This window comes from Cydia pomonella, chromosome 1 (genome assembly GCF_033807575.1).
Source record: "Cydia pomonella isolate Wapato2018A chromosome 1, ilCydPomo1, whole genome shotgun sequence".
In the NCBI taxonomy this organism is placed as follows: domain Eukaryota; kingdom Metazoa; phylum Arthropoda; class Insecta; order Lepidoptera; family Tortricidae; genus Cydia; species Cydia pomonella.
The window spans coordinates 1,736,344-1,763,632 of NC_084703.1; the positions used below are offsets into that span (position 1 = coordinate 1,736,344).

Sequence of the window (27,289 nt, forward strand, 5' to 3'; positions counted from 1 at the left end):
AGTTATTTATGAAGATTTAAATACATATGTATGAAATTATTAATATAAAAGTTCAATTTCTACTTGTGTACCGGTCCGGGTACCCGGAGTCCGTGTTCGAGAACGCCAACTACACTGGCGCAGATCAAAGGGAGCGTGAGTACTTATTATTACTAGTGGCAGTAGACCCGTGGCAACACGGATATGAAAAATATCAAAAACTGACTTAAATATCGAACACTTATTCAGCAAATAGGCCACAGGGGCACTTTTATATGTCCATTTTTACAAACAATAAAAAAAAAAAAACAATTACAAATATGGAATCGATGAAATAATAAATACTTTATTAGAGATGTATACTGTCTCTAAATGTCAAATTACACAAAAAAACTATGATAAAAAAATAAAACCATAAAATACTAAAATTCTTTAGAGATGTATAAGTCTCTAAGTGTCAGAGATAAAATATAAAAAAAGATATTAAAGATATCGAACCTGCTCACAAATTTTCACGAGAATGGGTTGAAAAATGCAATACAGGACCACAGAAATGGAGATGCTTCACTCGCGCCTCGCGATCGCTCAGTTATTTATGAAGATTTAAATACATATGTATGAAATTATTAATATAAATGTTCAATTTGGAAATTTTTATATGAATTATTGTATTTTTGCCCTAGGTGTAACGGAAACGGAACGCTAGTCAGATGAAAATCTTGTTTTTACATCATAGGTGTAACCACAGTTGTACAAGTTGCGAAAGTTTCCAAAAATCCGTACAAGTACTCGGAAATTTCAGGAAAATGTAACAAGAAAATTTCGTGGGGTCGTCTAAAGTAAACTATGAACCTCCAGGTGTTTTTGTTGCCTTTTTTATTTTCTTGCAGTACATTTTTTGTATTGCATATTTAATATGTTTATTAAATTGAAAAGTTTGCGAATTTTTTCCAAGTGAAATTTTCGCAATTTTAAAAACTTTCCGAAGGCCCGTCAGTAGGGGCTTGTTCACAAATCACGCGAGGTATTTTCGTCTACTTTTTTGACACCCCCCCCCCTCCCCCTTGGTGATATTTGGTGAGTTTCTTGGCTAACCTCCCTCCCCCACATAACCTCACGTGTATTGTTATTTTATTTTATCATTAGACATAATTTTAATATAAATAGTATTGTATAGAGTAAATCTTGTTTATACTCGTTATTTTGAAGTGCCAAGTGAAGATTTATGTTTAGCAAAACCGAGAAAAAGTATGTGGTAGATATTTTAACTTAGTTTCGTTCACTTTAGAAAAATACCCGTGAGGTCTCCTTATACCCCCCCTCCCCTAACGTGATCTATCGTGATTTATTCGTAACCCCTTCCCCCCCTGTCTAACCTCGCGTGATTTGTGCACAAGCCCTAGGTGTAACGAAGTTATAATATTTATAATTAAGTCTAGTGATAAAATATTTTTTTATGGTCCCGTACCTCAAAAGGAAAAAACGGAATCCTTATAGGATCACTTTGTTGTCCGTCCGTCCATCTGTCAGTCTCTCAAGACCTAGTTGGAATTAAAAACATATGCTGAGAACTACAGGCCCCTTACTCTGTTTAAAATCAAACTTAACGTAAAATAAACCGGCCAAAAGCATGGCCTGCTCAGAGTAAGGTTCCGTAGTTACTCTTCCGTCACAATAAGCTAAACTGGAGCTTAAAGTATAGTAAATTGTTAACTAAGGGATGAACTGTGGATGTCCGTCTTTTTACTATGAAGGGGAAACTTTTGCGATAACTCAAAAACAGCTAAACTGATCATGTCCGCTAAAGTTTTCATTTAATGTCTTTCTTAAGTTCTGCTTCCACGATTTTTTTCATATTTTTTGGACATATGGTACAAAAGTTAGAGGGGGGGGGGGACACATTTTTTTTTTCTTTCGCAGCGATTATATCCGAATATATTCACTTTATCAAAACATGTTTGTTGAAGACCCCTATTAGTTTTGAAAGACCTTTCCAACGATATCCCACACCGTAGAGGTTCAAACAGAAAAAAAATTCACCCCCACTTTACGTGTAGGGGAGGTACCCTAAAAAAAATTGAATTTTTAGATTTTATTCTACGACTTTGTCGGCTTTATTGATTTATATATCCATGCCAAATTTCAGCTTTCTAGCACTAACGACCACGGAGCAAAGCCTCAGACAGACAGACAGACGGACATGGCGAAACTATAAGGGTTCCTAGTTTACTACGGAACCCTAAAAAGAGAGCCATTTATGCCGCAAAAAACGTATATTTCGACACTCAAGAAAATCAAAATTAACAGGGTACTTCCCGTTGACCTAGAACTATGAAATATGGCAAGTAATATCGTATTACTATACAAATACAGGGTAAAAAATTAAATAATAAATAAGTTAAATTTAGTACGGAACCCTCGGTGAGCGAGTCTGACTCGCACTTGTCCGGTTTTTTTTAATTAATTAAATAAATATTATAGGACATTATTACACAAATTGACTAAGTCCCACAGTAAGCGCAATAAGGCTTGTGTTGAGGGTACCTAGACAACGATATATATAATATATAATTATAAATACTTAAATACATAGAAAACACCCGTGACTCAGGAACAAATATCCGTGTTCATCACACGAACAAATGCCCTTACCAGGATTTGAACCCGGGAACATCAGCTTCGTAGGCAGGGTCACTACCCACTGGGCCAGACCGGTCAAAGAACTTATACTAATATTTTTTTTGCAGTGCCGCCCGAGCCGCGTCCGGATTTCCGGATGGAGTCTAACTTCGTGCTGGTGAACAGGGACCAGTCCAGGAGGCTCGGGCAGACGTGGGCCCCGGTCAATGAGGTAAATCCACTGATCCAATTTTTCAAAGTGTCATTATGATCACCTAAGATACCTGCCCCGTGTAATCCCTTATTTATTATTAGATGCAAAAATACGAAAAAAATACGAATCTTAAGCAAGTAATAAAATGTTATTATATGTTTTTTTATGTATTTGCGGCACTTGCGATTGAAAATTTCGGTCCTTGGTCGTCAGATACCAAAAAACTAGTAAAATAAATTTCTACCAAACTAGTCTGGGTGTCTTTCGACCTACGATCTGGCGCTTTTTTCGCACAAAAACTTAGCCTCACTGTGAGGGAGGGAACGCGGTCAGTGTCCTGGAAACAATGCCTCAGGCTAATTTAGGCTTAGTTTTTTGATAATTTAATACAGATCTTAAAATAAAAATTATGAAAAAAAATCTCATTTGTCAAACTTTGTTTGCAACTGACACTTCATTTCTAATGAAACTTCATCTCGACTGATATTAGAATAGAGGCCAAATCTAATTTCTTTGTTTCTATGAGATGTTCTAAATTTGAATGTAATTAAGGAATCGGTTATCGTTAAAGATAGGGACCGTGCGCGTTGGAGGGTCTGCCATCTTGTGGCCTGAATCGGAACCATAAACATGTACATTTACACGTCACGTGTTTTCTTGTGTATAGTAGGTTCTGCCATCTTGTGGGCTACATCGGAACAATAAACATCATATTTACGCCTCGCGCCAAAAATCTGACGGCTCCTGTGCTGCCTCCTACAGTTCATGCACGCTCCCTATACTGGTTTGTGAACATAAGCCGTTATTTTATCGTTTCTGGATATATTATAGGGAGGTTATGATATAGATGTAGATAAATATAAGTATGATGGGGTATTCTTGGGCGATGCTCATAATATTTATTATATTGCAAACATTTGTTCCAGACGTTCTTCGAGGGCGTTAATAATGTGATGCAGCCGTTTGTTAATAACACGGAAGATGTAAGTTATCACTTTATTATAACCTTTTTTTTATACTACGTCGGTGGCAAACAAGCATATGACCCGCCTGATGGTAAGCAATATCCGTAGGCTATGTACGCCTGCAACTCCAGAGGAGTTACATGCGCGTTGCCGACCCTAACCCCCTCCCGCCCCTCGTTGAGCTCTGGCAACCTTACTCACCGGCAGGAACACAACACCAACTTGGTCACATTTGACAACAACACAGGTTGCCAAATGTGACCAAGTGTGACAAGGAGGGGGGGATGACCCCTTTGAGGAAATCGACCGTTTTGTTGATTGTTGTGGATATTGCAGATGTTCGGTCCGGCAGACCGCAGGGTGGTGGGCGCGGACCGTCTAGCCAATATGGACAGGAATTCCTCCGCCCACTGTCGCGCAGACGAAGTAAGTACCTGGGCGGCTACCGGGAAAATCGTAATTCGTCAATTGCGAGCAAATTACGTCTTAGTGAGAGTAAAAGAGAAGGATCCTCGCAATTTGCGAATTTCGGTTTTCGCGGTAGGCCCCCTGTACGTATCTTTAGATATTTAAATAATAGTACATTGTGCAACGAGGGGGGGTAAGTGAAATTTTGGATACGAGGGTGGTTATTCCCGACAGCCGCCGGCTGGAGGGAATTAAAGATCCGAGTTTGCGATATTATTACCCCCGGAGTTACACACAATGTTTTTCATCACACTTGCGAAGAAAAAACTAAATTTTAAGCGAAATAATTCTTAAATACGGTGACATATCAAACTTGGCCGCCATTTTGTAATTTCTCGACAGGTTAGCATCGAGGGCACAGACCTATTCGGCATTCAGCCACGATTGAAAATTATGTAAAAATATTTTAAACGGCTGTTAAATTAATCAAATTAAATAATTTTAGACATAAACAAAAATATTAAATTATAAGCGTCAGTATTTTAAAAATAAAACTCATGTATGCTACTTGGTTTGTATGAATAAGTGACATAATTTGGTTTTTCAATCCATAACTCCCTCGGGTACAAAATAGGCCTTTGTCCTTCAGTACACCTCCATGAAATAAGATTTTTTCGAGCAAGTGTGATGAAAAAGTTATTTGTATTTAAGAATAGCGTGAGCAGTGAATTTTTCTACTTTTTAGGGTTCCGTACCCAAAGGGTCAAACGGGACCCTATTACTGAGACTTCGCTGTCCGTCCGTCTGTCACCAGGCTGTATCTCATGAACCGTGATAGCTAGACAGTTGAAATTTCACAGATGATGTATTCCTGTTGCCGCTATAACAACAAATACTAAAAACAGAATAAAATAAGTATTTAAGGGGGGCTCCCAAACAACAAACATTAATTTTTTGCTGTTTTTATAAATAATGATACGGAACCCTTCGTGCGCGAATACGACTCGCACTTGCCAGATTTTTATTAAATAAATATTCTATTTATTGACAATAACAATATACATAATGGATATATACAGATGATTACTATAATATAACTAGCTTATATCTAAAATAGGCCCTTGAGGCATTGTACCAAGGATGCTGGCGGCATTTCCTCGTTGTATTTTTATTTATTTCTGAGAGTTGTTGTATCGACCATCTCTTTGGTGCTCGTTGCGCACGCATGCTGTCCATTTGACCCAAGATGATCTTCCTTCCTAGGCCCTGGTTTTCTACGACATGCCTGCTGTTCTAGGTTCTGCTTAAGACCCCGTTATCGATTTTAGTCGCAAAAATGTCAAATTGATTAATTTAGTCAATGAAATAAAGCATAGTTCATATAGAATTGGTACGCACTAGAAGATTGTTATTTTTTTTAGTTAATAAAATAAGAAAGTTATGAATGGTGAATTTTAAATAGTAATATATTTAGCTTTCAAATATGTATAAATTAAAAAAAAATTCTCTGTTGTGTAAATAATTACGAACTGTTTTCATAATGTACCCCCGTCATTTTCTGCACAACACTTTTGTCGACATTTTTGGGGTGTTGATTTCTTGTAGGTCGCAATGAATTGATACCCTGGACAATTTGACTAGTCTTATTTAATTTTTTTTCATGATTGCCCAGTAGATATTGATAGATTGAATTTGGGGACAGTTCGAAGGATTCATCTCGCGGGGTATGTAATTGGCCTGATTATTTAGCATACCATGCCAAAACTTTTTTTGAGTAGTGGCAGCTGGCTAAATCTGGCCAACATTTCACAGGACCGTTATGGGTTCTAATAAATGCCAATACTCATTTCTCTAAGCACTCTTTAATATAAAGGTCCGATTTCATTGTTGACTATGTTATAAAACTTTTCGTCTTACAGCCGCAATTATAAATTCCTTGCCATATCATATGTTTTTTGCGAACTTGTCAAGTTTCACGAACTTATATTTTTCGGGTAAATTACCTCTATTATTGGCCATATAAAACTTCGAACCGAGTAGTTGATTAAAATCGAGTTTTACATACGTCTTGTCGACCAACAATAAGCAACCTTCGAATTTTGTCAATACTGGGTCGTACAATAGTCGAGCTAGTGTTTTAGCTTGTCGGATTTGTTGAACAGTCCGATTTGGCTGTTTTATTGATCGATAGCTCCTATAGCCACCTCTGAGGTGAATCATCTTTATCTTTCTAGAAGTTTCTTTGAATCTTTGGGATAAATCGTAATTAGACCGTCCTGAATTTTGTTTGAGTGACCTTGGGACTTTTTTCCCAAAATCTTGTTATTTGTCCTAGACCTCCGATTAGTTTGTGTTTTCCTGTCGGCTGATAGAGTCTCCTTGTAACGTTTTATGACCCTACAAATACTAGCTTTTAGCATCTTAAGCGACTTAGCTGTCTTTGTCCGGGATCGATAAGAATTTGCGAAGTATTTGTGCACGATCAATCTCCTGTTCTCAATTTTCATGGTCGAAAACTTTAAAATGCATAAAGCTAGGAAAATAATATTTTCACCATTAATACTTTGAAGGTTGGTGATTGAACTGTTATTGTAATTTTTTTTCCCGCCATGGAATTATTATTTTTTAAACATTGCTAATTATGTGCCAATTCTATATGAACTATGTTTTAGTACACTTTTTGTTAACTGTTAGAAATAACAAGCAGTCTATTAGCACGTCTTGTTATCTTTCATTTTGGAAAATCATTTTTTTGAAAACACACTCACTTAATTAGTTATGATTTTTTTTTGATGCACGTTTAGGTAAACGCGCGTAAAACGCTAATTTTGTCGATCAGTACCCCTAGTGTAAATAAATTCGATTTCCAAACGTGACGTACGCGTTTGCGTTTAGTCTCATTTTGTATTGGATTTAGAAAGAGCGCGCCAAGCGGGACGTTTTGGAAACTCAAAATCCTATACAAAATGAGACTTAACGCAAACGCGTTCGTCACGTTATGATGTCGATCAAAGTTACACTAGGGGTACTGTTTCTTAATTTCGTTAAGTGTGGACTGCTGTACTTCAACTTTAATAAACTACATTTTTGTTATTATACATTGAACTAGTGTAAATGAAAGTTAGAAGAATTCTCCGGAAATTACTTCAAAACAAGTGAAATTTCTCTAAATTTTGATACTTAAACAATCTACAACATTTGCTGAAACTTTTCGTATACATCATTTTGTATAATTGCCCACCAATTGATGTATTTTTAAAAACTGTCCCTTCTCGTCACATATTACCGGGGACGCACGCTGCGACCTCATTATTAAAAGGCAAGATGAGAAGACGTGCTCATAGAAACCAATACTTGTTATTTAGATATAACGTAATAAAAGATGTACAATTTCAACGACTAAATCTATCAATTTTACATTTTTGCTCTAAAATCGTTACCGGGCTCTTAATAAATAAATAAATATTATAGGACATTATTACACAAATTGACTAAGTCCCACAGTAAGCTCAATAAGGCCTGTGTTGAGGGTACTTAGACAACGATATATATAATATATAAATATTAATAAATACTTAAATACATAGAAAACACCCATGACTCAGGAACAAATATCCATGCTCATCACACGAACAAATGCCCTTACCAGGATTTGAACCCGGGACCTTAATACAACAAAAGATTACTTATTGTCGCTTACCGACAACCGACGATGTGGTGCCTTTTGTTTCCGTCACGGTGGCAATCAAATCTTTAATTTTTCCAGCAGGAATTGGAACAGGAGCTCGAAGCCCTCGCTCGCCGCATCGACACAGAGTTCAAGAGCGCCGACTAGGCTGAGTGTTCGTTACAGCTCCCCCTTCAATATAAACCTGAGAGTCCGTCCAAACCGGTGTACAGTCAAATGCTTTGTTGATTAGATTAAGCTCTTCTTGCTAACGGTATGAAATGTCCTAGGTGAAGTTAACCGACGAAAGAGCTTTTAGACGGTCTTATCCTATTGACGGTCTTTCCAACGTTGACCTAACGGAACTTTAGTTGACTTTATTTGAAACAGTTGATTGTAAATCAATACTCGACTGATCTGTTGTTTGCAGCGACAAAAGTATGGTTACATATTTTCACACTTACACTGTCGGCTGCAGAGTTATATTGGACGGACTCTACTGCGTTTAAAATATATACTTTACTTTTTTTTTGGCTCTTGATGCGCCTTATATAATTTTAAGTTCTAATTTATCTCTCATGTTCCCAAATGTTTTGAGTTCTCACAGGTTATTACAGGACAAAAATAACCTTTTGGGTACAGAAGAGACTTCTTTTTTTCTGTGTTTATGATTTCATGTAATCGACTGATAATCTCGGCTGGACTAGGATTGCCGGCTTCGTGTTATTAAACGACCTCGCTCGTTAACTCGGCCGGCAACCCCTTTCCGACTCCTCGTTATTCTGCCTGAAATATTTTCATGAATATTTTCACATCAGTTGAACTACTTATCGTATATAACCTTGGAGGATTTAACAACTGGAGACGCCTTGTCTGTAATTTTCAGTACAAAACAGCTGATTTTTGCGGGGTAAGGGCACGACGAATGTATGGTTATTTGTACATAACATACAAATAGCCATGTCAGATAAACGTCATTCCATACAATATAGGACCATTGGCCGAGGTTTTCGACGGTGGAGTAAGCTCTTAAAGGCGACTCAGGTTGTTAAATCCTCCTAGTATATAACCAACAAAAAAGGTTTTGCCATAAATATTATCTCATGATTCCTGATGCAATTATCTTTTCGAAATATCGTTTAGTGGAATTAGTAGTAAATCTACCTTAAAAAAGAAACGCGTCTGTAAAATGCTTTCAACAATTTAAACTTTGCTCGATAGGGCCTAAAGATGATTCACTTTCAACTTTGCCCGGTTTTTGGGCCTAAGATGAATCATTTTTAACTTTGCCTGATGTTTGGGTCTAAGATGATTAAATTCAGGACTTGAAATTAAAAATTATATAGTATTTAAATAAATTATTAAATGAATTTGTACAAAAAAGAAATATAAAGGGGCACGGGCATACCTATTCTTAACAGATTTAACGTCCAGAAAAGTCTTATAAAACTAGAAAGTGCAAGGCACGAATACTTGGTGCACTAAACAGGTATTTAACATCGATTCGGACATATTGCCAAAGATATGTGTAGATACGACCTAATATTGATATTTATTGGTAAATATTCTTTACTAGTTAGTATACAATTATTTTATTTTTACAATTATCTCTCATAGAAAAGAAGTTTTTCATGCATTTCATTTCTAAAATAATATTTCTTTTTATTTACTTAAATATAAACACATAACATAGGTAGCTTACACTACATTTTAATATGTTGCAATTGAGTCAATGATCCGTGGCCATCGAAGAACTCATCAATGGTATAGCCATTTCTAGCAGTACGGCTTTTTGTTTGTGGACAAATATTGCATCGCTAGTAGCTTGCTTTATTTCATCGTCCAGTATGTTGTACAGTCTGATTCCCAATACGTGCATAGACTTCCTAGTTTTTGCGAGCCGACACGCGGGCACGACCTACTGATTAAGCCTACGCGTCACGCTACCTCGGAGTTGGCTATGAGTGGGGGTCTGAGCAGCATTTTTTCTCACGTATTTGAATGCTTCTATTATACACGTGACACACTGGGTAACGTAAGTTTTTAGAATTTTTAAACAGCCCCTTAGCCGGATACTCGAGTGGTTTTCGTGGCATAATGCGGAGGGCACGCTTTTGTAACTTAAATAGTCTTTCACGGTCCGCAGCAGTACCCCATAGGTCGACACCGTAGATTAGTAAAGAATGGAAGTAACCATAGTAACCAAAAGTCGTGCCCAAGCCGTTCGAGCATTACTTTTGTGGGGCCATTTTTTGGGTGATTGTGAATCCAGTTAATTATACTATATAGATTTCAATGATTTTACGTAAATGGTTTGTTTTCGTCCAAGGAAGTAGCTTAATAATCCAAGGAAGGATCCATTGACTCCATACTGCAATAGGTTTGCGTGCGTGGTCAATTGACATTATTTAATATTTCTAACCCTCTAATTTTATTGGTTCTCTACACTTGAATTAAAACGAGGAATACGCTAATAGGTTATGTTTTTCAACTAGGCCTTGTATTTTTTTTAAGTGTACTTATTCTAAAATGGCGTATCTCCAGTTCTACGCTAGAAGCTGGGTCTTATATCGATCGAAAAAAACACTAACGAATGTAATGTAATTAAATGTTTGTCCGATGTTTTCGACTAATCATTTTTGCAGTACGAGTAGGTAAGGGACGAAATAGTATTTGGTATGCTTTGCAGGAGTATATACTTCATCGATCCATACGGCTTTGCCCATTTTCAAAACGATTAGTAGATAGTAATTTAATTATGTAAATGAATTTATCTTTGTCATGAATTTCAATCAACACGTCGTATTTAATGGACAAGGTCAAATCCAAACTTATGACATCAATGGGCTGCAATTTTTAGTTGTTTGGGATATTTTCTTACCACACTCGTTGAATGGGCAAAGTAGCAGCGAAACCCCAATTGGGGGTAAATAATCTAAATCTAGACTGCTTTGTTATGCTTTTTAGAGCGATCATCACATCTGCAAGTGATAATAATTTGGTTATATTAAGGTAGTGTGTACATATTTTTGGTACTTCGTCCGAATCGATATTTAGCACCTTGACTGTACGTTTATTATTATTTGTCTGCGGCTCTATGCTATCTTAACTTTTTTTATGACTACGCCCTGACTCTATGGTCCGTTTATTTTGATAAAAATCAATTTTGTTTTTTGTTTTTTACATGTCTAATGAACTATAGTGTTCGTCTCTTTCACATCCTTTTTTGAGTGAGACGTGCAGAAGATCAGGGGTAAACGCATCCATTCAGTTGCTACACTAGCCCAATGAACTATATTCAAAATGCTCCGTAGCGAACGAAACGCAACTGTCACTGTTGCACTAAGATGGAAGAGAGAGATGACTACGCTACGCTACGGAGCGTTAAAGATTAGTATGTTGGCTACGCGAGCAGACCTATTAAGAAATAATAAGATTTTGAATACTTCGTCCGTTTAGCAAGAACGCTAAGCACGCAGAATTTAGCATTATTGTATTGTTGTCCCGCCTATGATCCGGCCTCTTTGCTAACGGGACAGCAATAATGCGGAAGGCACGCTTTTGTAACTTAAATAGTCTCTCACGGTCCGCAGCAGTACCCCATAGGTTGACACCGTAGATTAGTATAGAATGGAAGTAACCGTAGTAGGCCTTCCTCTGGTTTTCCGCAGAAAGACTGTGAGTTAGCCTAGACAATGCGAAGCATGCAGAAGCGAGACGTTTACACGTCTCATCTCGAGCGGGACAGCAATATAATTATGCGCGTGGGATAGGAAATTGCGGGTCAATGTACAGAATTCTTCGTGCTTAGCGTCCTTATTTTATTTACTGGACTAGTATTTTGTCTGAATGGATAAACTGCGTCATTATTTAAATACAGACGCACTTATCCCAATCGATCCTATACAGTGTTTTATTATACGCAAATCAGCAAGAAAGTACGATTTTTTTTGTTATTACTTAATCTTAAGTTATTGAATAGTTTTAAGTGTTTCAAATCTATTCTTGATTTCCATTTTAAGGACAGAGGAGTCGTGTTATTTTTACAACAGTGATTTCTAAGGGTAGTTCAGTTCTATCGAGTCAAATCAGGTACTCTTTATGAAAGTCGAAAAAAAATGATTCTATTGAGTATCATTATTTTTGGGGCAATGTCATATTTTTTTTCCGAAACTACTTTTTTTATGCACTAACTCCATCTACATTTCATTTACTCGTATACCATAATTCAAATTTTGAATTATACATACCTACACGAAATAGCGCTGCTATATATTATCAAAACTTCATTAAAATCAAATATTATGCAACTTTGCCCAGTCATATATGGCACAATACGTATAAGAGCTCTTAGAATATAATACACACAATAAATTACATCTTTTGATCTTGTCAATGCCCACAACGACTCGAATCATTTGTTAAGAGCTAAGCTAAAATATCCAAAAGGATTTAAAATTCTGTTAAGCGCTGGTCGCCTAGCGGTAAGAGCATGCGACTGTCAATCCGGACGTAGTATAAAAAAAATCTATATTCTTCCAACTAAATACATCGTCATTACTTCTAGCCGTTTTCCTCGTAAAAGTCCTTCTTCCGTAGATAGATGCAGAAAATATATATTTCGACCGGTAACAGAACAGGAAATAGAAGCAAAGTTATAAGTTATAATCAGTTGTTTCCCTCCGTTATGAAAATAATCAGTGTATTGCTATCTCGTTCTTTAACATAGTACACACACACACACACACACGCACGCACACACACACACACACACACACGCACACACACACATATATATAATAACGAGTGTAAATATTTTTAGCATTAATCAGTGGGCAAAGTAAGAATGTAATGTGAGCTTTTTTGAAGGATATATTTTTATTACTTCTATATCGGTTACTTGTTATTATAGCTAGTTAGTTCTTGTAAATTTATTTTTTTATACGAATACATTATAAACAGATATATTCAAAATAATGTACAGATAAATCACATGAAATAGTTTCGTATGGTGCCATATATGACTATCAGTACCGTAAAACCACCCAACTATAGTCCAAAGCTCCCAACTATGGTCCACAAATAAACTCAATTTTTCTCGTTCAGGTGTGTATTTTACTATATTTTTGTAGTTCTAAGGCAAAGTATGTTTATAAATGGAAGGTAAAACTAGGAGTAAACCAAAAGGAACATTGGTATAGATACTTAATTTCCTTTTGAACTTGTGGACCATAGTTGCAGTATTGGACTATAGTTGGGTAGTTTTACGGTACTAAAATTGCATAACAACGAAACGGTTGATGGTTTACATGAAAATACAATACATGGCGTACACGCGAGTTACTTGAATCGTTAAGACATTGTACAGATTATTTTCATCATAGATGTACCAACCATTCAAATTACACTAAAGCCCATTTTGATGGTTGGCAAAGTCACACTGAAATTACATGTCCGCGGGCAATCATTATTTTATCACTCATATACATTTTATTGTTATCTGAGAGAATTACATCGTCGTTTTTCACATTTTTCATTCGTTACGTAAAAACTGAGTGCAAAATTAATTTTGTAATTTACGATTTATCGACTGTTACTTATGAAATAAAGTCCACTTTGGATTTTTTTACTGAGATTTTTTCCAGTCTGATTTTACAGTAGTCCTCGTAATAGTAGTCAAAATAAGTTCCGACAGCTGTATAATAGCAAATCATAAAGTTTAACTTGCTCATGTGCATTGAATATTATTTTTAATATATTTAAAAGCTCGTGTTGGTCCTTTGTTCAATTTCAATTCAATTCAATAATTTATTTCAGATATAATAATTTGTCTTTGACCTTCAATGGGCAAAGTTACCATCGTTCAAAAATGATTTCAAAGCACTACTAAGTAAGGTCAGTACGGGTAAGTGATTGGATTATAAATATTATAATCCATTTGTCTGTATTAAAATATTCTTAATAAATTGATCTTATTCCCGAGTAAAATAAAATTCGAATCAAGAATGATGCTATATCATCAATATATGTCGTAATATCTTTTCTATAATTTGGATTCAACAATGCGAATGCCAATATACATATTCTCAGTCGATTAGTTTCGCGTCGTATCGCGTTTTAATTTTACTTCCTACATAACCTAACTTAGGTAGAAGGATGTAGTAATATTTAGGCGTATTCAGGTGTTTTTGAACTAATAAAAAAAATTGTTTTTAAAATTCATTGGACGCTTTAGGCTTTGTGTAAACATTTATTATCTCCGGTCAAAGATACATTGTACAATTTGCGTAAAGTCTAAAAAAAACGTAAGGTCAATACGGGTAAGTGTGTCTGTGGGATAAGTGTAACTGGCCTCCACATTGGGGCCTGTTTACACATTGATTAGTGTTTATTGCGAGTACATACATTTGCCGCTAAACGCAAGCAATTAAATAAAGTATAAACTCGCTTTAAAAGTTAATCAATGTGTAAACAAGCTCCAATGTGAAGTCCAGTAACACTTACTCGTATTTGCCTTACCCGCTTTGTGTTAACGGAATTGTCAAACGTCAACTTTTGACAATCAACTTTCGAACACGAATATGTCTTAGGCTTTACACACTTAATACAATAATTGAATGTCTTTGTTAGATACTGTAAGGCAGTTGACGTTTCTCTCGTGTGTTGACAACTTTTTTCTTCATAGTTTCTGTGTCGACTATTAAAATTATATGGGTACTTTCTTAGAGTATTAGAAATGTTTGTCAATCAAATTTGGATAAGCTGATATTTCTCCCAAGAAGTTGTACCCAAACGACTGATATTGTTTATAATGATAAACTAAATTCGTTCCATACGTTGTGATGTACTTTTTTGGTACTGAAAATATAATAACCGGTTTTTTAACGTGGTATTGTAATAACAGTTATAAGTCAAGATTTCGGTACCAATATATGAATTTTCACAATTTTTGTAAAACTTGAGGTAATGGTCTACGTTTTTTAGTAATGCAGTAAACTAATTTTGGGTATAACTTCTGTAAGAACACACTGGGCATTAAGTGTATTTTTTGAAGTGTGTGCGCAGTGTGGCTACTTAAATGCGTCGTTTATACGTAATATCGTCTGATATGTAAATAAGTCGCGTAAAAATCGATATTTGATCGATTATTAAGAGAAATAGACAATAGGGAACATAACGCAATACTCTGCGCAGGGGGCGCCACTAGCACAAACAGAGGGCCTGCTGCGGAACACGTAAAAACGAAATTTCGTTATCTAAGCTGGCTCTCTATCACTCTTGGTTATTCGAGCGTGGCAGATAACGAAATTTCGATTATAGTCTTTCGCAGCAGGCCCTCTGTAAATGAACCGCTTTGATGCATCAATATCATATTTATTTGTACCAAATTATCTATGAAAACTTGTCAGAAACTGTCTAAGACACAGTAAGTATACGTTACATAGAGCGATAGAGAGGCAGTTCACGAAATTTCGATTATCGCGTTTCACGGTAGGCTCTCTTTGGGCAAACCGCCTTGATGCTTAAATGTCATTGTGAAAACTTCTCAAAAAGTTTTTCAATGGTTTACAATGTCCGATAATGCTAGTGCTGCACTCTGGCGGTAGACCATTGCAGTAATACGTTCCATGGGTAACGGTTATCCTGATCGGCGTTTTCATCACAAATTGGAGCGCCGTTAATAATTTTAACGTTTTTTTTAGTTCTTTTGTGTAGGTGCATAATCCTATTAACGAAAAATAAGTAACAAATAGGAGAAATTAACTTTTTATTTAATTATAGTAAGTGTCCACAAATCACGAATAAAACCATGTCGGACGATAAAACTTTAAATCGCCGTAATTTAAGGTATTTTCATCCTTACTCTCTGCTGTCTAGTTGGGAACGTTTCATAACTATTATAGTTATATAATTTTCGGTATCGGTACGCCTAAAACACCGGAAGCAGTATACCGGTAATTAACGGTACCGATTTACAGTTAGCTTATCGTTATTTATATCGTTATTCGGCTTCTTGCAAATGTGGCCCGTTCAGTGACTTTTGATCTCTGAGCCGACATTCAGTGCCTTTAACTTTGCTTAGTTATACATCACAGATTTTACTTTAAATGCGTTTTCAATGGTTATTTTTCACAAGCCCACGTTTGAAACGCTCCCAAATAAATCCAAGTAGTGCGTAGCTTCCTTCGGTAATGCTAGAGTATAAATAGTAATATTTTTGGTATATAGGGAGCGACATCTAAGGCTGGTGATACATCTTATAATAATGTTCAATCTGCACTTCATTCTTACCAACAATACCGGTACCTTTCAGGCCGTTACTCAAAAAACGTGTTAAATAACGGTATAGGATGGAGTGTAGGTAGAGCGTTGATGAAAAATAACGTAAGGCTGTAAAATAGATTTAGCTGAGAGATACAATTCAACGCCCATTTTGTAAATATAATTATTTTGTGATAAGGAATGTTTAGAAACTAATGGCGGTGTTGGCGACGTGCTTTTCCGAAAAATCGCTGTCCTGCTCGCTCTTAATGTGTAGAAAAGGATGAAAGGTTTTTGGGACGGTTACGTCGTGTTATTTTTGTAGTAACAGGCGTTTTCATTTAGTTATAGAGCAAATTTACATTATCCTATTAAAATGTAATTATTAATGAATTTGTTTTAAGACAGTGTTATTTTGTCGTATAAACAAATGTGGTCAGTTCTTCACTGCAATATTCTGCAATCTTAAGTCCTCTAGTAGGCATTTTTTTCAGTACCGAAACCTAAATGGTAGTTTTTTGGTACTGCGCGATCTATCGGAGACTAGATTTTTGTTAATAAACTTAGTGCAATCGTATACTTGTTTATTTTGAAGTATTGCTTATTTTTTATCTTATTTACTACCTTTGTAATGATTTTTCAGTCTCTTTTCGGTACTGATGTGCCGTAGGAGTTTTCAAAATAATGAAATTTCCGCATTGATAAATTTCGAAAGTTCTTCAATATTTTGTATGGGGATCGAAATATTCCGTTTTCTATGATGTTTTTCTTAAATTGCCGAGATGTTTTTGAAACTTTCCGCAAATCGCACATCTGTAGGGCTAAGATGGTCGGATCTTTATCATTTGTCACCATGCCTGTCACGTTCTAACAAGTATGTAAGCGCGAAAGTGACGGACATAGTGACAAGTGATAAAAATGGAACCATGATGCCACCGCTGTACTCATAATAAATTTGACCATATTAACAAAACAACAAAAATATTGGACGACAGATATATATCTACGTACACTTTTCGCTCTGTTACTAATTATAACGTTATAATAATAATCGAGTCCAACTACTTTCATAGCGAACAGCTTGATTCTCAGGCGGTTGGTAAAGTAATTCCGCTGTGATTTACTTCTAGAAGGTAGCTGACTGGGTCTAAAACTGGTTCATCCTCCTAAGACCGTGCAAGATATATAAGATTCTACAATCTATTTTCAATAACTAAGGGTCCCAAAGTCAAAAACAAAACAACAGCTTCTGTCATACCGGCTGTACACACTCATCGAGAGACCCCAAGACAGGGCGAGTACAAGTGTGCACATACTGCTCCCTTCTCGTCTCGCTCTTACTCCTCTCATCTTGCTCTTCCCCGATGGGGTCGTTGCCGACATTCTCGACGAGAGACTCAACGAGTGTAACATAATACAATTTGCATTATGCAGCCAAGCGTTCAACCAGCACGTAGCTGACCATGATAATTGATAACTTCTTACCAACCGTCTTAGATATACGTTAGAACTAATTAATCAGTCGCTCTAAATGACTCGTGTAATTTAACGGGATGTAGATATAAGCCACCAAATTATTTTTGGTAATATTTGTTTTTCCTAGGAAAAGTCATATTTATTGCGTCGCGGTCTGTTTCAAGGCCAGGTTACTAATAATTTAAGTGATTTGTTTTTGTGCAATTTGTGCTCTGATGCGTTATGTTTTACTGTTCACTTTTTGACACATTCTTTTTGCTCTTAAATCTGTTTTAAGGTCAGTAGGGGTGAGTAGCTGGCTGTCGCATTGTGACCTCTTTACACATTGATTAGTGTTTATTGCGAGTTCATACATTGGACACTAAACGTACGTAGCAATGAACGATATTCAATGTGTCAACAGGCACCAATGTGTTCACCTGACCTTAAATGTTACAATATATTTAAGTTCTTTATTAAACAACGTGAATTACAAGAGCTCCCGCCATCTAGTGATAAAAGCCTGAGCTACTTGTAAAATAAAACCTAACATAGAAGTCCCGAAAAACGTATTCAAGACATAACGAATAGACGCAATAATCCCACAGTTACATTAATACCGGTTGAGTTTACTAAATTGAAGAATGACTTAATGTTTCTTTAAAAAGTGAACAGTATCTTAATTTGCAATTTCGCACCCAGCGTTGCTCAGTCTCGACCTTAAGACTAAATGAAACGACTATTTAAGTAGCTAAATAACCATATTAGTATTTATTTATTTTTTAGCGTTAAATCGTTTGGGCTTGCTTTCATTGTTAAGTGTCAGATAGTCTAATGTATCAATTACACTGACGTAGTATCACAATTAAGGTTAATACTGGTAAGTGTGGCTGTAACGCAAGTAGCAAACGTAAAAACTAGCAAAAAACTAATCAATGTGTAAACAGGCCCCAATGAAGGCCAGCCACATTTACTGGTATTGACCTACCACACTTGTGTAAATGCATTATAAATATAAAAAATCTTTGACACTAACATGACGAAAAAACAACTTTTTAATAGGACTTTATTCGCTTTTAAGTTGCACAGTTTATAAAGATTAAACTTTGACTTTAAGAGACTTGACTGTTCACCAATTTTACAAATTTGACTGACGGTTCGAGTAAAACGCAGCGATCTTACAGAAAGGGACAGTAATATTCTTTGTAACTCATTCTTGTAGATAACTGCGTCTCTAATGTTGTTCATAGTAAAGATTCATTGATAAAAGATGGGTAGTCTAAGAAATAGCGTTCGAATTTGACAGCCAAAGAAAGTAACGGCGCCATGTTAAGTACTAAGTCTGTCTTATTCGAAGCATGAATTAGTCTTAGACTTCACTGATACATTCATTGGATCATTACACGTCTATAAATTGGTAGAAAATATGCAGACTAAGGAAAGTAAGATCAGTACGGGTTAGGGCTGGCTTTCACATTCGGGTCCGATTACATATTGATTAGTGATTATTGCGAGTTGCTACTTACATTCAGTGTAGGAACTAAGCTAATGTAGGAACTCGCAATGAACACTAAACAATGTGTAAACAGGCCCCAATGCGAAGACCAGTCACACTTGCCCCGCAGCCACACTTACCCGTGTTGAGCTTATTTCATTAGTCCTCTAAGTTTACATACGGAGTATATATGCCGTCATTCTTTCACTGTAATTTAAATATAATACATGCGAAATCCGCCCGTGAAATTTCCGTCACACCATGTTACTTTGAATGCATTTAATTGTTTAAAAATATAGTTTAAGATAATTTAAACAAATCACGCAATTGATTTTTTCTAATCATTAGGTAATTATTGTAAATTAGAAAATTTTTTATCGTAAGGAACTGTCCGATTCGAAATTTAGTTATGAAATTCAATTCAGCTATAAAGCGCTTAACACACCTTACTTAATTCAGTAAATGGCGACGCAGCAATACGTAGAAGTGAGATGCAGATATCTCTATTGTGTCTAAAATAGCTGCCTCCTTGTCGTCAGTTACTAAATTCAGGAAGGTGTAACCAGGTCTTGAGTAGGTAATGATTTTTATTTTATTTTCTTATATAGTCTGTATAAAAGTGACAGAAAATAAAAAATGATTTTAACTGCTTTTGATGTGATGAATGATTTTAAATGAGTTTACTGAAAAAAGCAGTTTTAACTTCAAGCTAGTCTAAAAATTAATGTTTTTTTTTCTATATTCTGTATGAAAGCAACAGATTATTAAGCCTAAGTTTGTCTAAAAAATGTGTAATATTAAACTTTTCACAAACTTTCGGTGCGTTCTTTGTGCAATAAAAAAAAGTAAAATTGTCAGTCGGACAGTTACCTACGTAAGCTGCTGTTTTTTTTTTCATTAAACGTTGGAGTAAGTACTAAATTATATTTATTAATAAATAATCGAACAGGCGTCGGGTTGGCTCTTTCAGTTTTATTTTTATAGAATTATATCACTCGTTTCTGAAGTGCCACGTTTTTTAAAACAACACACTTTATCAGATTTCCAATATTTAATCATTATACACGACGAATTACGCAAAAAATAACCCCCTTGTAATGTTTCGTCTCTTCATTTTTCCGATATATGGGCGAAATGCAATAAAAAGTAGTTAAGTATAGTTAAGGATCTTCAATTAATCTTAAGTTAATTGATTCCATTGTGTTACGAACATTAAATATTGTATTCATTGTACTTAATTCGTACATATATGTCTATGGTATACCCTTTCATGCATAAAACTTAAACAGAAACCGCTTAATTGTCGTAACATAATGTAATCAATTACTTTCAGACTAAATACAGGTCCTTAACTGTGTACATTTTTTTGCAATTCGCTTCGCGCGCTCTTACGTACAGTCGCCATCAGATATATCAGAGCGGCCAAAGTGCTCACAAATATCTGAACACGACTTTATCGTCAAGTCGTTAGAGTGCGTGTTCAGATATTTTTGAGCTCCTCGGCCGCTCAGATATATCTGATGGCAACTGTACACTACGTACAGGCCGTCATTTACCAGTATTATATAGTATAGTCTGTGCTATCCACGATGACGCGCCCCACTCTAGTACCTACAGTACAAGTTGTACTATAAGCTATTAGGAAGAAGAGTAGTGGAGCGTGTCTTCATGGGTGGCATAAACTATATCTCTATCCGGGTAGCAGTCACATCTTCAAATTAAGTGATTCATATAATATCGATTGAACTTCACTTTAATAATTTCGTTTGATCGTCTATTCTTCAGCAAATACAGTTCAAGTAACCGTAAAGTCAAGTTAAGTGGGCGACGTTCCAAAATTAACTGAACACTGCTTTATTGTAAAAAAAAGGCTTGTGGAGATAATTTTGAACACTTCGCTCAGATAGCTAATTCTGCTACTAGAATGTCAGTACATTCCAAATGTTACGGGCGACGGTAATCCATTACGCAATTCGGCTGATCATAAAAAAAGACTATTGTATTTTAGCATATTGGCAATCTGCTTAAACGTTTTTGTTAATAAATGTGGCATTTCGCAAACGGGCGAATTATATTGGGGCCCACCTCAATGGAAAATGTGAGTGCATTTGTTTAAGAATGCATAGATTTTTTTTTTTCATTTTGTAATATTTAAAAAAGAAATTATATCGTTGGATACCGGTAACTGACGTGCTGCCGCTCTCGCTTACCGGATCAGAGATATATTTTGAAACCGAAATCTCATGCTAGCATTTCAGTACCGGTATCGGGGCGTCAAGCCCGATCGTCATTCGACGATATGTTAGTAAGTTTAAAAAGTTGAATATGGATATATATATTTAAATGTAAAAGAATATATATTAATATACTAAGTTTGTGATGTGATTTTTAATGAAGTCAGTACAAGTAATTTGATTTATTCAAACGAATCATGTAATCCTTGAAGTATTTGAGGGAAATTTATTAGAGTGATTTATACATTTTTTGTATTTTTTTCCCTCAAATTCTATAAAATAATTTTTTAACGTCCTAGTCACTGTAACAGTGACATGTCATCTTTAAACTTAAATTGTCAGTAGAGGTGACAGGTGACATTAGCAGCGTGACGTTTAGCTAACTATATAAAAAATTGATTATTCTTTTGTTACTACAATCGAAAATGCAAACGATTAAATTCTGACCAAGCTTACTCTGCGTGGCTTGCAATGACAAAGTGTGGCAATGTCATCATCAATGTTAAATTTCTATGAAAATATGACGGCAATGACTCTCTCGCACTTTGTTCTGTTCCAATCATTGCAGATTTAGCTTGGAAAGACTAAAACCAAGAATAGTAAAAAAATATGCAAAAAATGTATTAATTAATTAGTTAACTAAAGTTAGTGTGTATCTATAGGCCAGGAGCCGCATGCCACGGCTCGCCGTTGATTATTTTTGTTGCTTCGACAGATTGTTTTCCTTGATGAGTAAAAGTTTATATGGTAATGGCTGTATTTTATTTATCTACCCCACACTATTTCACTTCGACAAGACTCAAACGGATTAAAGGCTTCATGTTACTTAATTGAGTCGCTTAACTTAAAACTCAAATAAATCCATCTGTCAGATTTTGCGATTTTGGTATTAAGAAATAGTACATTGTGCAACGAGGGGGGTAAGTGAAAATTTTGATACGAGGGTGGTAATTCCCGACAGCCGCAGGCTGGAGGTAATTAAAGACCCGAGTGTGCAATATTCTTACCCCCGGAGTTACACACAATGTTTTTCATCACACTTGCGAAGAAAAAACTAAATTTTAAACGAAATAATTCTTAAATACGGTGACATTAAACATTCGTCCGCCATTTTGTAATTTCTTGGCAGGTTAGCATCGAGGGCACACTGCACAGACCTATTCGGCATTCAGCTACGATTGAAAATTATGTAAAAATATTTTAAGCGGCTGTTAAATTAATCAAATTATTTGATTTTAAACATAAACAAAAATATATAATTATAAACGTCAGTATTTTAAAAGTTAAACTCATTTATGCTACTTGGTTTGTATGAATAAGTAACATAATTTAAAAAAAGCTATAGTTTTTTTTCACAATCTATAACTCCCGCGGGAACAAAATAGGCCTTTGTCCTTCAGTACACCTGCATGAAATAAGAACTTTTTCGAGCAAGTGTGATGAAACAGTAATATGCAGGCGTCGGAGTTTTATTCGCACGGTAAGACGTAATAGCGAGCTATGGAGTCGACATTAGCAATAAAATTCAACTCATATTCATACTCATACCCATTCATTTATTTAATTAGTGATTTTAATTTTATAATCAAGGACTAAAACTTTGACGAGTTATATACTATAGGGACCGTGCGCGTTGGAGGGTCTGCCATCTTGTGGCCTGAATCGGAACCATAAACATGCACATGTACACGTCACGTGTTTTCTTGTGCATAGTAGGTTCTGCCATCTTGTGGGCTACATCGGAACAATAAACATCACATTTACGCCTCGCGCCAAAAATCTGACGGCTCCTGTGCTGCCTCCTACAGTTCATGCACGTTCCTTTAATTTTGTCTTTGAATACATAAATATTACAAATAAGAATCACAAATCATTTATTTGCTTGAAAAGGGTACAGTTTTAGATGTTCACATTTGTTGTTGTCCTCATTCAGCTGTCCACAAACAGCATGCAAACAATACGATTTTTTATAGGCAAGAATATTAAAAATATGCCTACTTAAATGATATTACACTAATACAATAATAAAAAAAGTCCATGCCTATATACAAGAATGTCCGCGTGCACACAATTAAAAGATACAAGTCAAATTTTAGTTTCATAATTAATATAGAATCAAACAGATAGCTAAATAAATACGCATTATTATTATCACAAATTATTGTTAGATCATATTTATATTAAATAGGTTTACCTAAGGAGTCAATAAAACAATAATAATTACCATTTTTTGTATTGATTATGTCATTATTATTATATGTAATATTTTTGTCCTGAAATACAAAATTAAAGGATCGTTTACAAATATTTTTGTATGTTGTAATTGTATTATTAATATTTTATTTGCCGCGTTTTTGTACTGAAAAACTGACTATGCCCTAGTATAGTTGAGTTTTTTTTTGTCATTTTTTATGTAACTTTTTTGTTTATTGGAGAAATAATGTGTCCACAAATTTCCATACATTTTTCAAACTTTCCTTTTTGTTACCCTTAAACATTCTAAGTAGAAATTAATAAAAGTGGCATTTAAAAAAAAAACCGCTCAGTTAATGTAATCATACTAAAATGCAAGTACTTGCCAAACCTTTTTAGATTTGGCGTCAAAAAGGTTAAAAAGGATATAATGATATAAATATGTTTGATATTTCGGAAGCATGCATGCCAGCTTGGACCATTCGACTCAGTCCAAAGGCGCGCTGTACGAATCGTCGACGATCCCAAACTCACCTGTTGAACCTTTAAGTTTAAGGAGATACTGCCTCCTTGTGTGTGTTCTACCGCTTGTACAATGGGCTGTTCTCTGAATAATTGTTTGACATGATGCCAACGGCCGCTATTTATCACCGCACCGCTCGCCGTCGGCAGGGTGTTCATTCTCGCACACTAGAACCTAAATGGTCGCGTACTGTGCGGTTTAAGAGGAATTTCCTCCCGCGAACGTTTCGGCTGTGGAATGAGCTTCCGGCCGAGGTTTTCCCGAGGGGCTACAGTATGGGGTTCTTCAAAAAGCAGCCAAGTGCGAGTCGGACTCGCGCATGAAGGGTTCCGTACCATTTATGACGTATTAAAAAAAATCTACTTACTAGATCTCGTTCAACATTTTACCACTTTGGACACACATTTTTTCACTTTGGAAGTGTCTCTCGCGCAAACTATTCTTTTTAGAAAAAAATTATATTAGAAACCTCAATATAATTTTTGAAGACCTATCTATAGATACCCCACACGTATGGGTTTGACGAAAAAATAAATTTTTTTTAATTTTATGCCGTATTAAAAAAACTACTCACTAGATCTCGTTCAAACCAATTTTCGTTGGAAGTTTGCATCGTAATGTATATCATATATTTTTTTTAGATTTTTAATTCTGTTATTTTAGAAGTTACAGGGGGGGGGGACACACTTTTTTTCACTTTGGAAGGTTCTCTCGCGCAAACTATTCAGCTTAGAGAAAAATAATATTAGAAACATTAATATCATTTTTGAAGACCTATCCATAGATACCCCACATGTATGGGTATGATGAAAAAAAATTTTTTTTTTAAATTTCATGACGTATTAAAAAAAAACTACTTACTAGATCTCGTTCAAACCAATTTTCGGTGGAAGTTTGCATGGTAATGTATATCATATATTTTTTTTTGATTTTTCATTCCGTTATTTTAGAAGTTACAGGGGGGGGACACACTTTTTTTCACTTTGGAAGTGTCTCTCGCGCAAACTATTCAGTTTAGAAAAAAATGATATTAGAAACCTAAATATCATTTTTGAAGACCTATCCTTAGATACCCCACACGTATGGGTTTGATGAAAAAAATTTTTTTTTTAAATTTTTATGACGTATTAAAAAAAAACTACTTACTAGATCTCGTTCGAACCAATTTTCGGTGGAAGTTTGCATGGCAATGTATATCATATATTTTTTTTAGATTTTTCATTCTGTTATTTTAGAAGTTACGGGGGGGGGGGGGGGGGGGACACACTTTTTACCACTTTGGAAGTGTCTGTCGCGCAAACTATTCAGTTTAGAAAAAAATGATATTAGAAACCTCAATATCATTTTTAAAGACCTATCCATAGATACCCCACACGTATGGGTTTGATGAAAAAAGATTTTTTGAGTTTCAGTTCTAAGTATGGGGAACCCCCAAAATTTATTGTTTTTTTTCTATTTTTGTGTAAACATCATAATGCGGTTCATAGAATACATCTACTTACCAAGTTTGAACAGTATAGCTTTTATAGTTTCGGAAAAAAGTGGCTGTGACAGAATCGGACAGACAGACGGACATGACGAATCTATAAGGGTTCCGTTTTTTGCCATTTGGCTACGGAACCCTAAAAAGGAGTGTACATGTTTTTAAAGGGTCGGCAACGCGCATGTAATACCTCTGGTGTTGCAGGCGTCCATAGGTTACGGTGACTGCTTACCACAGGCGGGCCGTATGCTTGTTTGCCACCTGTGGTATTTAAAAAAAAAAAAGGATGACGATCACGTTCTAAGGTAACAAACATACGAAAAAAACGGTCGAATTGATTGAGGTCGAAACTTATCAATGATCTGCAACATAACGGGGTTTGTATATGATTCAACTTCTTAACTTACAGTATTACTAATTCTATCCTTACCTGGGGGCCTACTGCGCAAACCGAAATTCTCAAATTGCGGGGATCTTTCTCTTTTACTCCTATTAAGACGTAAATTAGAGTGACAGAGAAAAATGCTCTCAATTGACGAATTGAAGCGCTGGTGGCCTAGCGGTAAGAGCGTGCGACTTGCAATCCGGAGGTCGTGGGTTCCAACCCCGGCTCGTACCAATGAGTTTTTCGGAACTTATGTACGAAATATCATTTGATATTTACCAGTCGCTTTTCGGTGAAGGAAAACATCGTGAGGAAACCGGACTTATCCCAACAAGGCCAAGTTTACCCTGTGGGTTTGGAGGTCAGATGGCAGTCGCTTTCGTAAAAACTAGTGCCTACGCCAAATCTTGGGATTAGTTATCAAGCGGACCCCAGGCTCCCTTGAGCTGTGGCAAAATGCCGGGACAACGCGAGGAAGAAGGAATTGACGAACTTCGATTTTCGCCGTTATAACCCTGGTCTAGTGTCAAATTACTTCTTCGAAACATTGCAATGATTCACTAGCAGTGAGTCATGCACCCTTCGAAACGCACCCCTGACGGAGGGTTGTAAAGTAGATTCGACCCTATTCTTATAGCTGCAGAGATTATATTACATTAAGGTCAGTTTGTGACCTATATTGTTTAATCCACGTGTGGGTGAAATCTATATTTTTCTATTTTTGAAATTGTGACGAAGAGAATAGAATAATTTATATTCGTAAACGCAAACAAGACACATTATATTACATGATATAACAAAAACAAAGAAAGTATAAAGTGCCACGAAATGGCCTCATCTCAGCATGTTGCTGGTGGCTTCCAGCGCTGATCTTCCGATGAGACCATCAAGTGAGAAAAATCACGAAAGGTAACAGACCAGAAGGAAAAGGAAGTATAGGAAAACAGCATCTAAAATATACTTATACTCAAACAAGTCTTTAACGAGCAAGTTGCTCGAGCATCATTTTCTATAGGACTTAGAAGATTTAGTAACTTTTTAGTACTTTGGAGGACAATTTCTCCCAATACGTTGAGTTTGGGCAGCTAAAAAAAATACGTGTCCGTTATTTTAGACTACTCTATAACATATATAAATATAAATCAAATCGGAACTGGACAGTTGGGTACCTTTCCTTGTTAGTCAATTCGTGTAAGAATGTCCTTAAACAATTTATTGTTTATTTATTTATTAAAGGCCATACAGATATTCTAGCAGAAATGACTTAACCTCCTAAGACCCTGAGTAAAAAAAATTGTACTTATTCCAAAATCTATTTTGAACTTTTATTGTGTAACTAAGGATTCCAAATTCAAAACAAAACAATTGCTTCCGGGTCTCAGGAGGTTAAGGACTTTCGAGTGCTCA

General features: G+C 35.8%; 1 protein-coding gene across 2 annotated transcripts; it reads left to right on the forward strand.

Annotated features, from left to right (window-relative positions):
• Positions 1–26: 26 nt before the first annotated feature.
• On the forward strand, positions 27–22,049 carry LOC133526412 (uncharacterized). Of its 2 annotated transcripts, none has more exons than XM_061863043.1 (5): positions 27–135; positions 2,727–2,830; positions 3,739–3,795; positions 4,114–4,203; positions 7,952–22,049. In XM_061863043.1, exons 1-5 carry the CDS (start codon positions 27–29, stop codon positions 8,018–8,020), a joined length of 429 nt encoding a protein of 142 aa, XP_061719027.1. In that variant the 3' UTR covers positions 8,021–22,049. The 2 variants fall into 2 exon arrangements, with proteins under 2 accessions (XP_061719027.1, XP_061719034.1); XM_061863050.1 differs by having other exon boundaries at positions 7,955–22,049.
• The last annotated feature ends 5,240 nt before the right edge of the window (positions 22,050–27,289 follow it).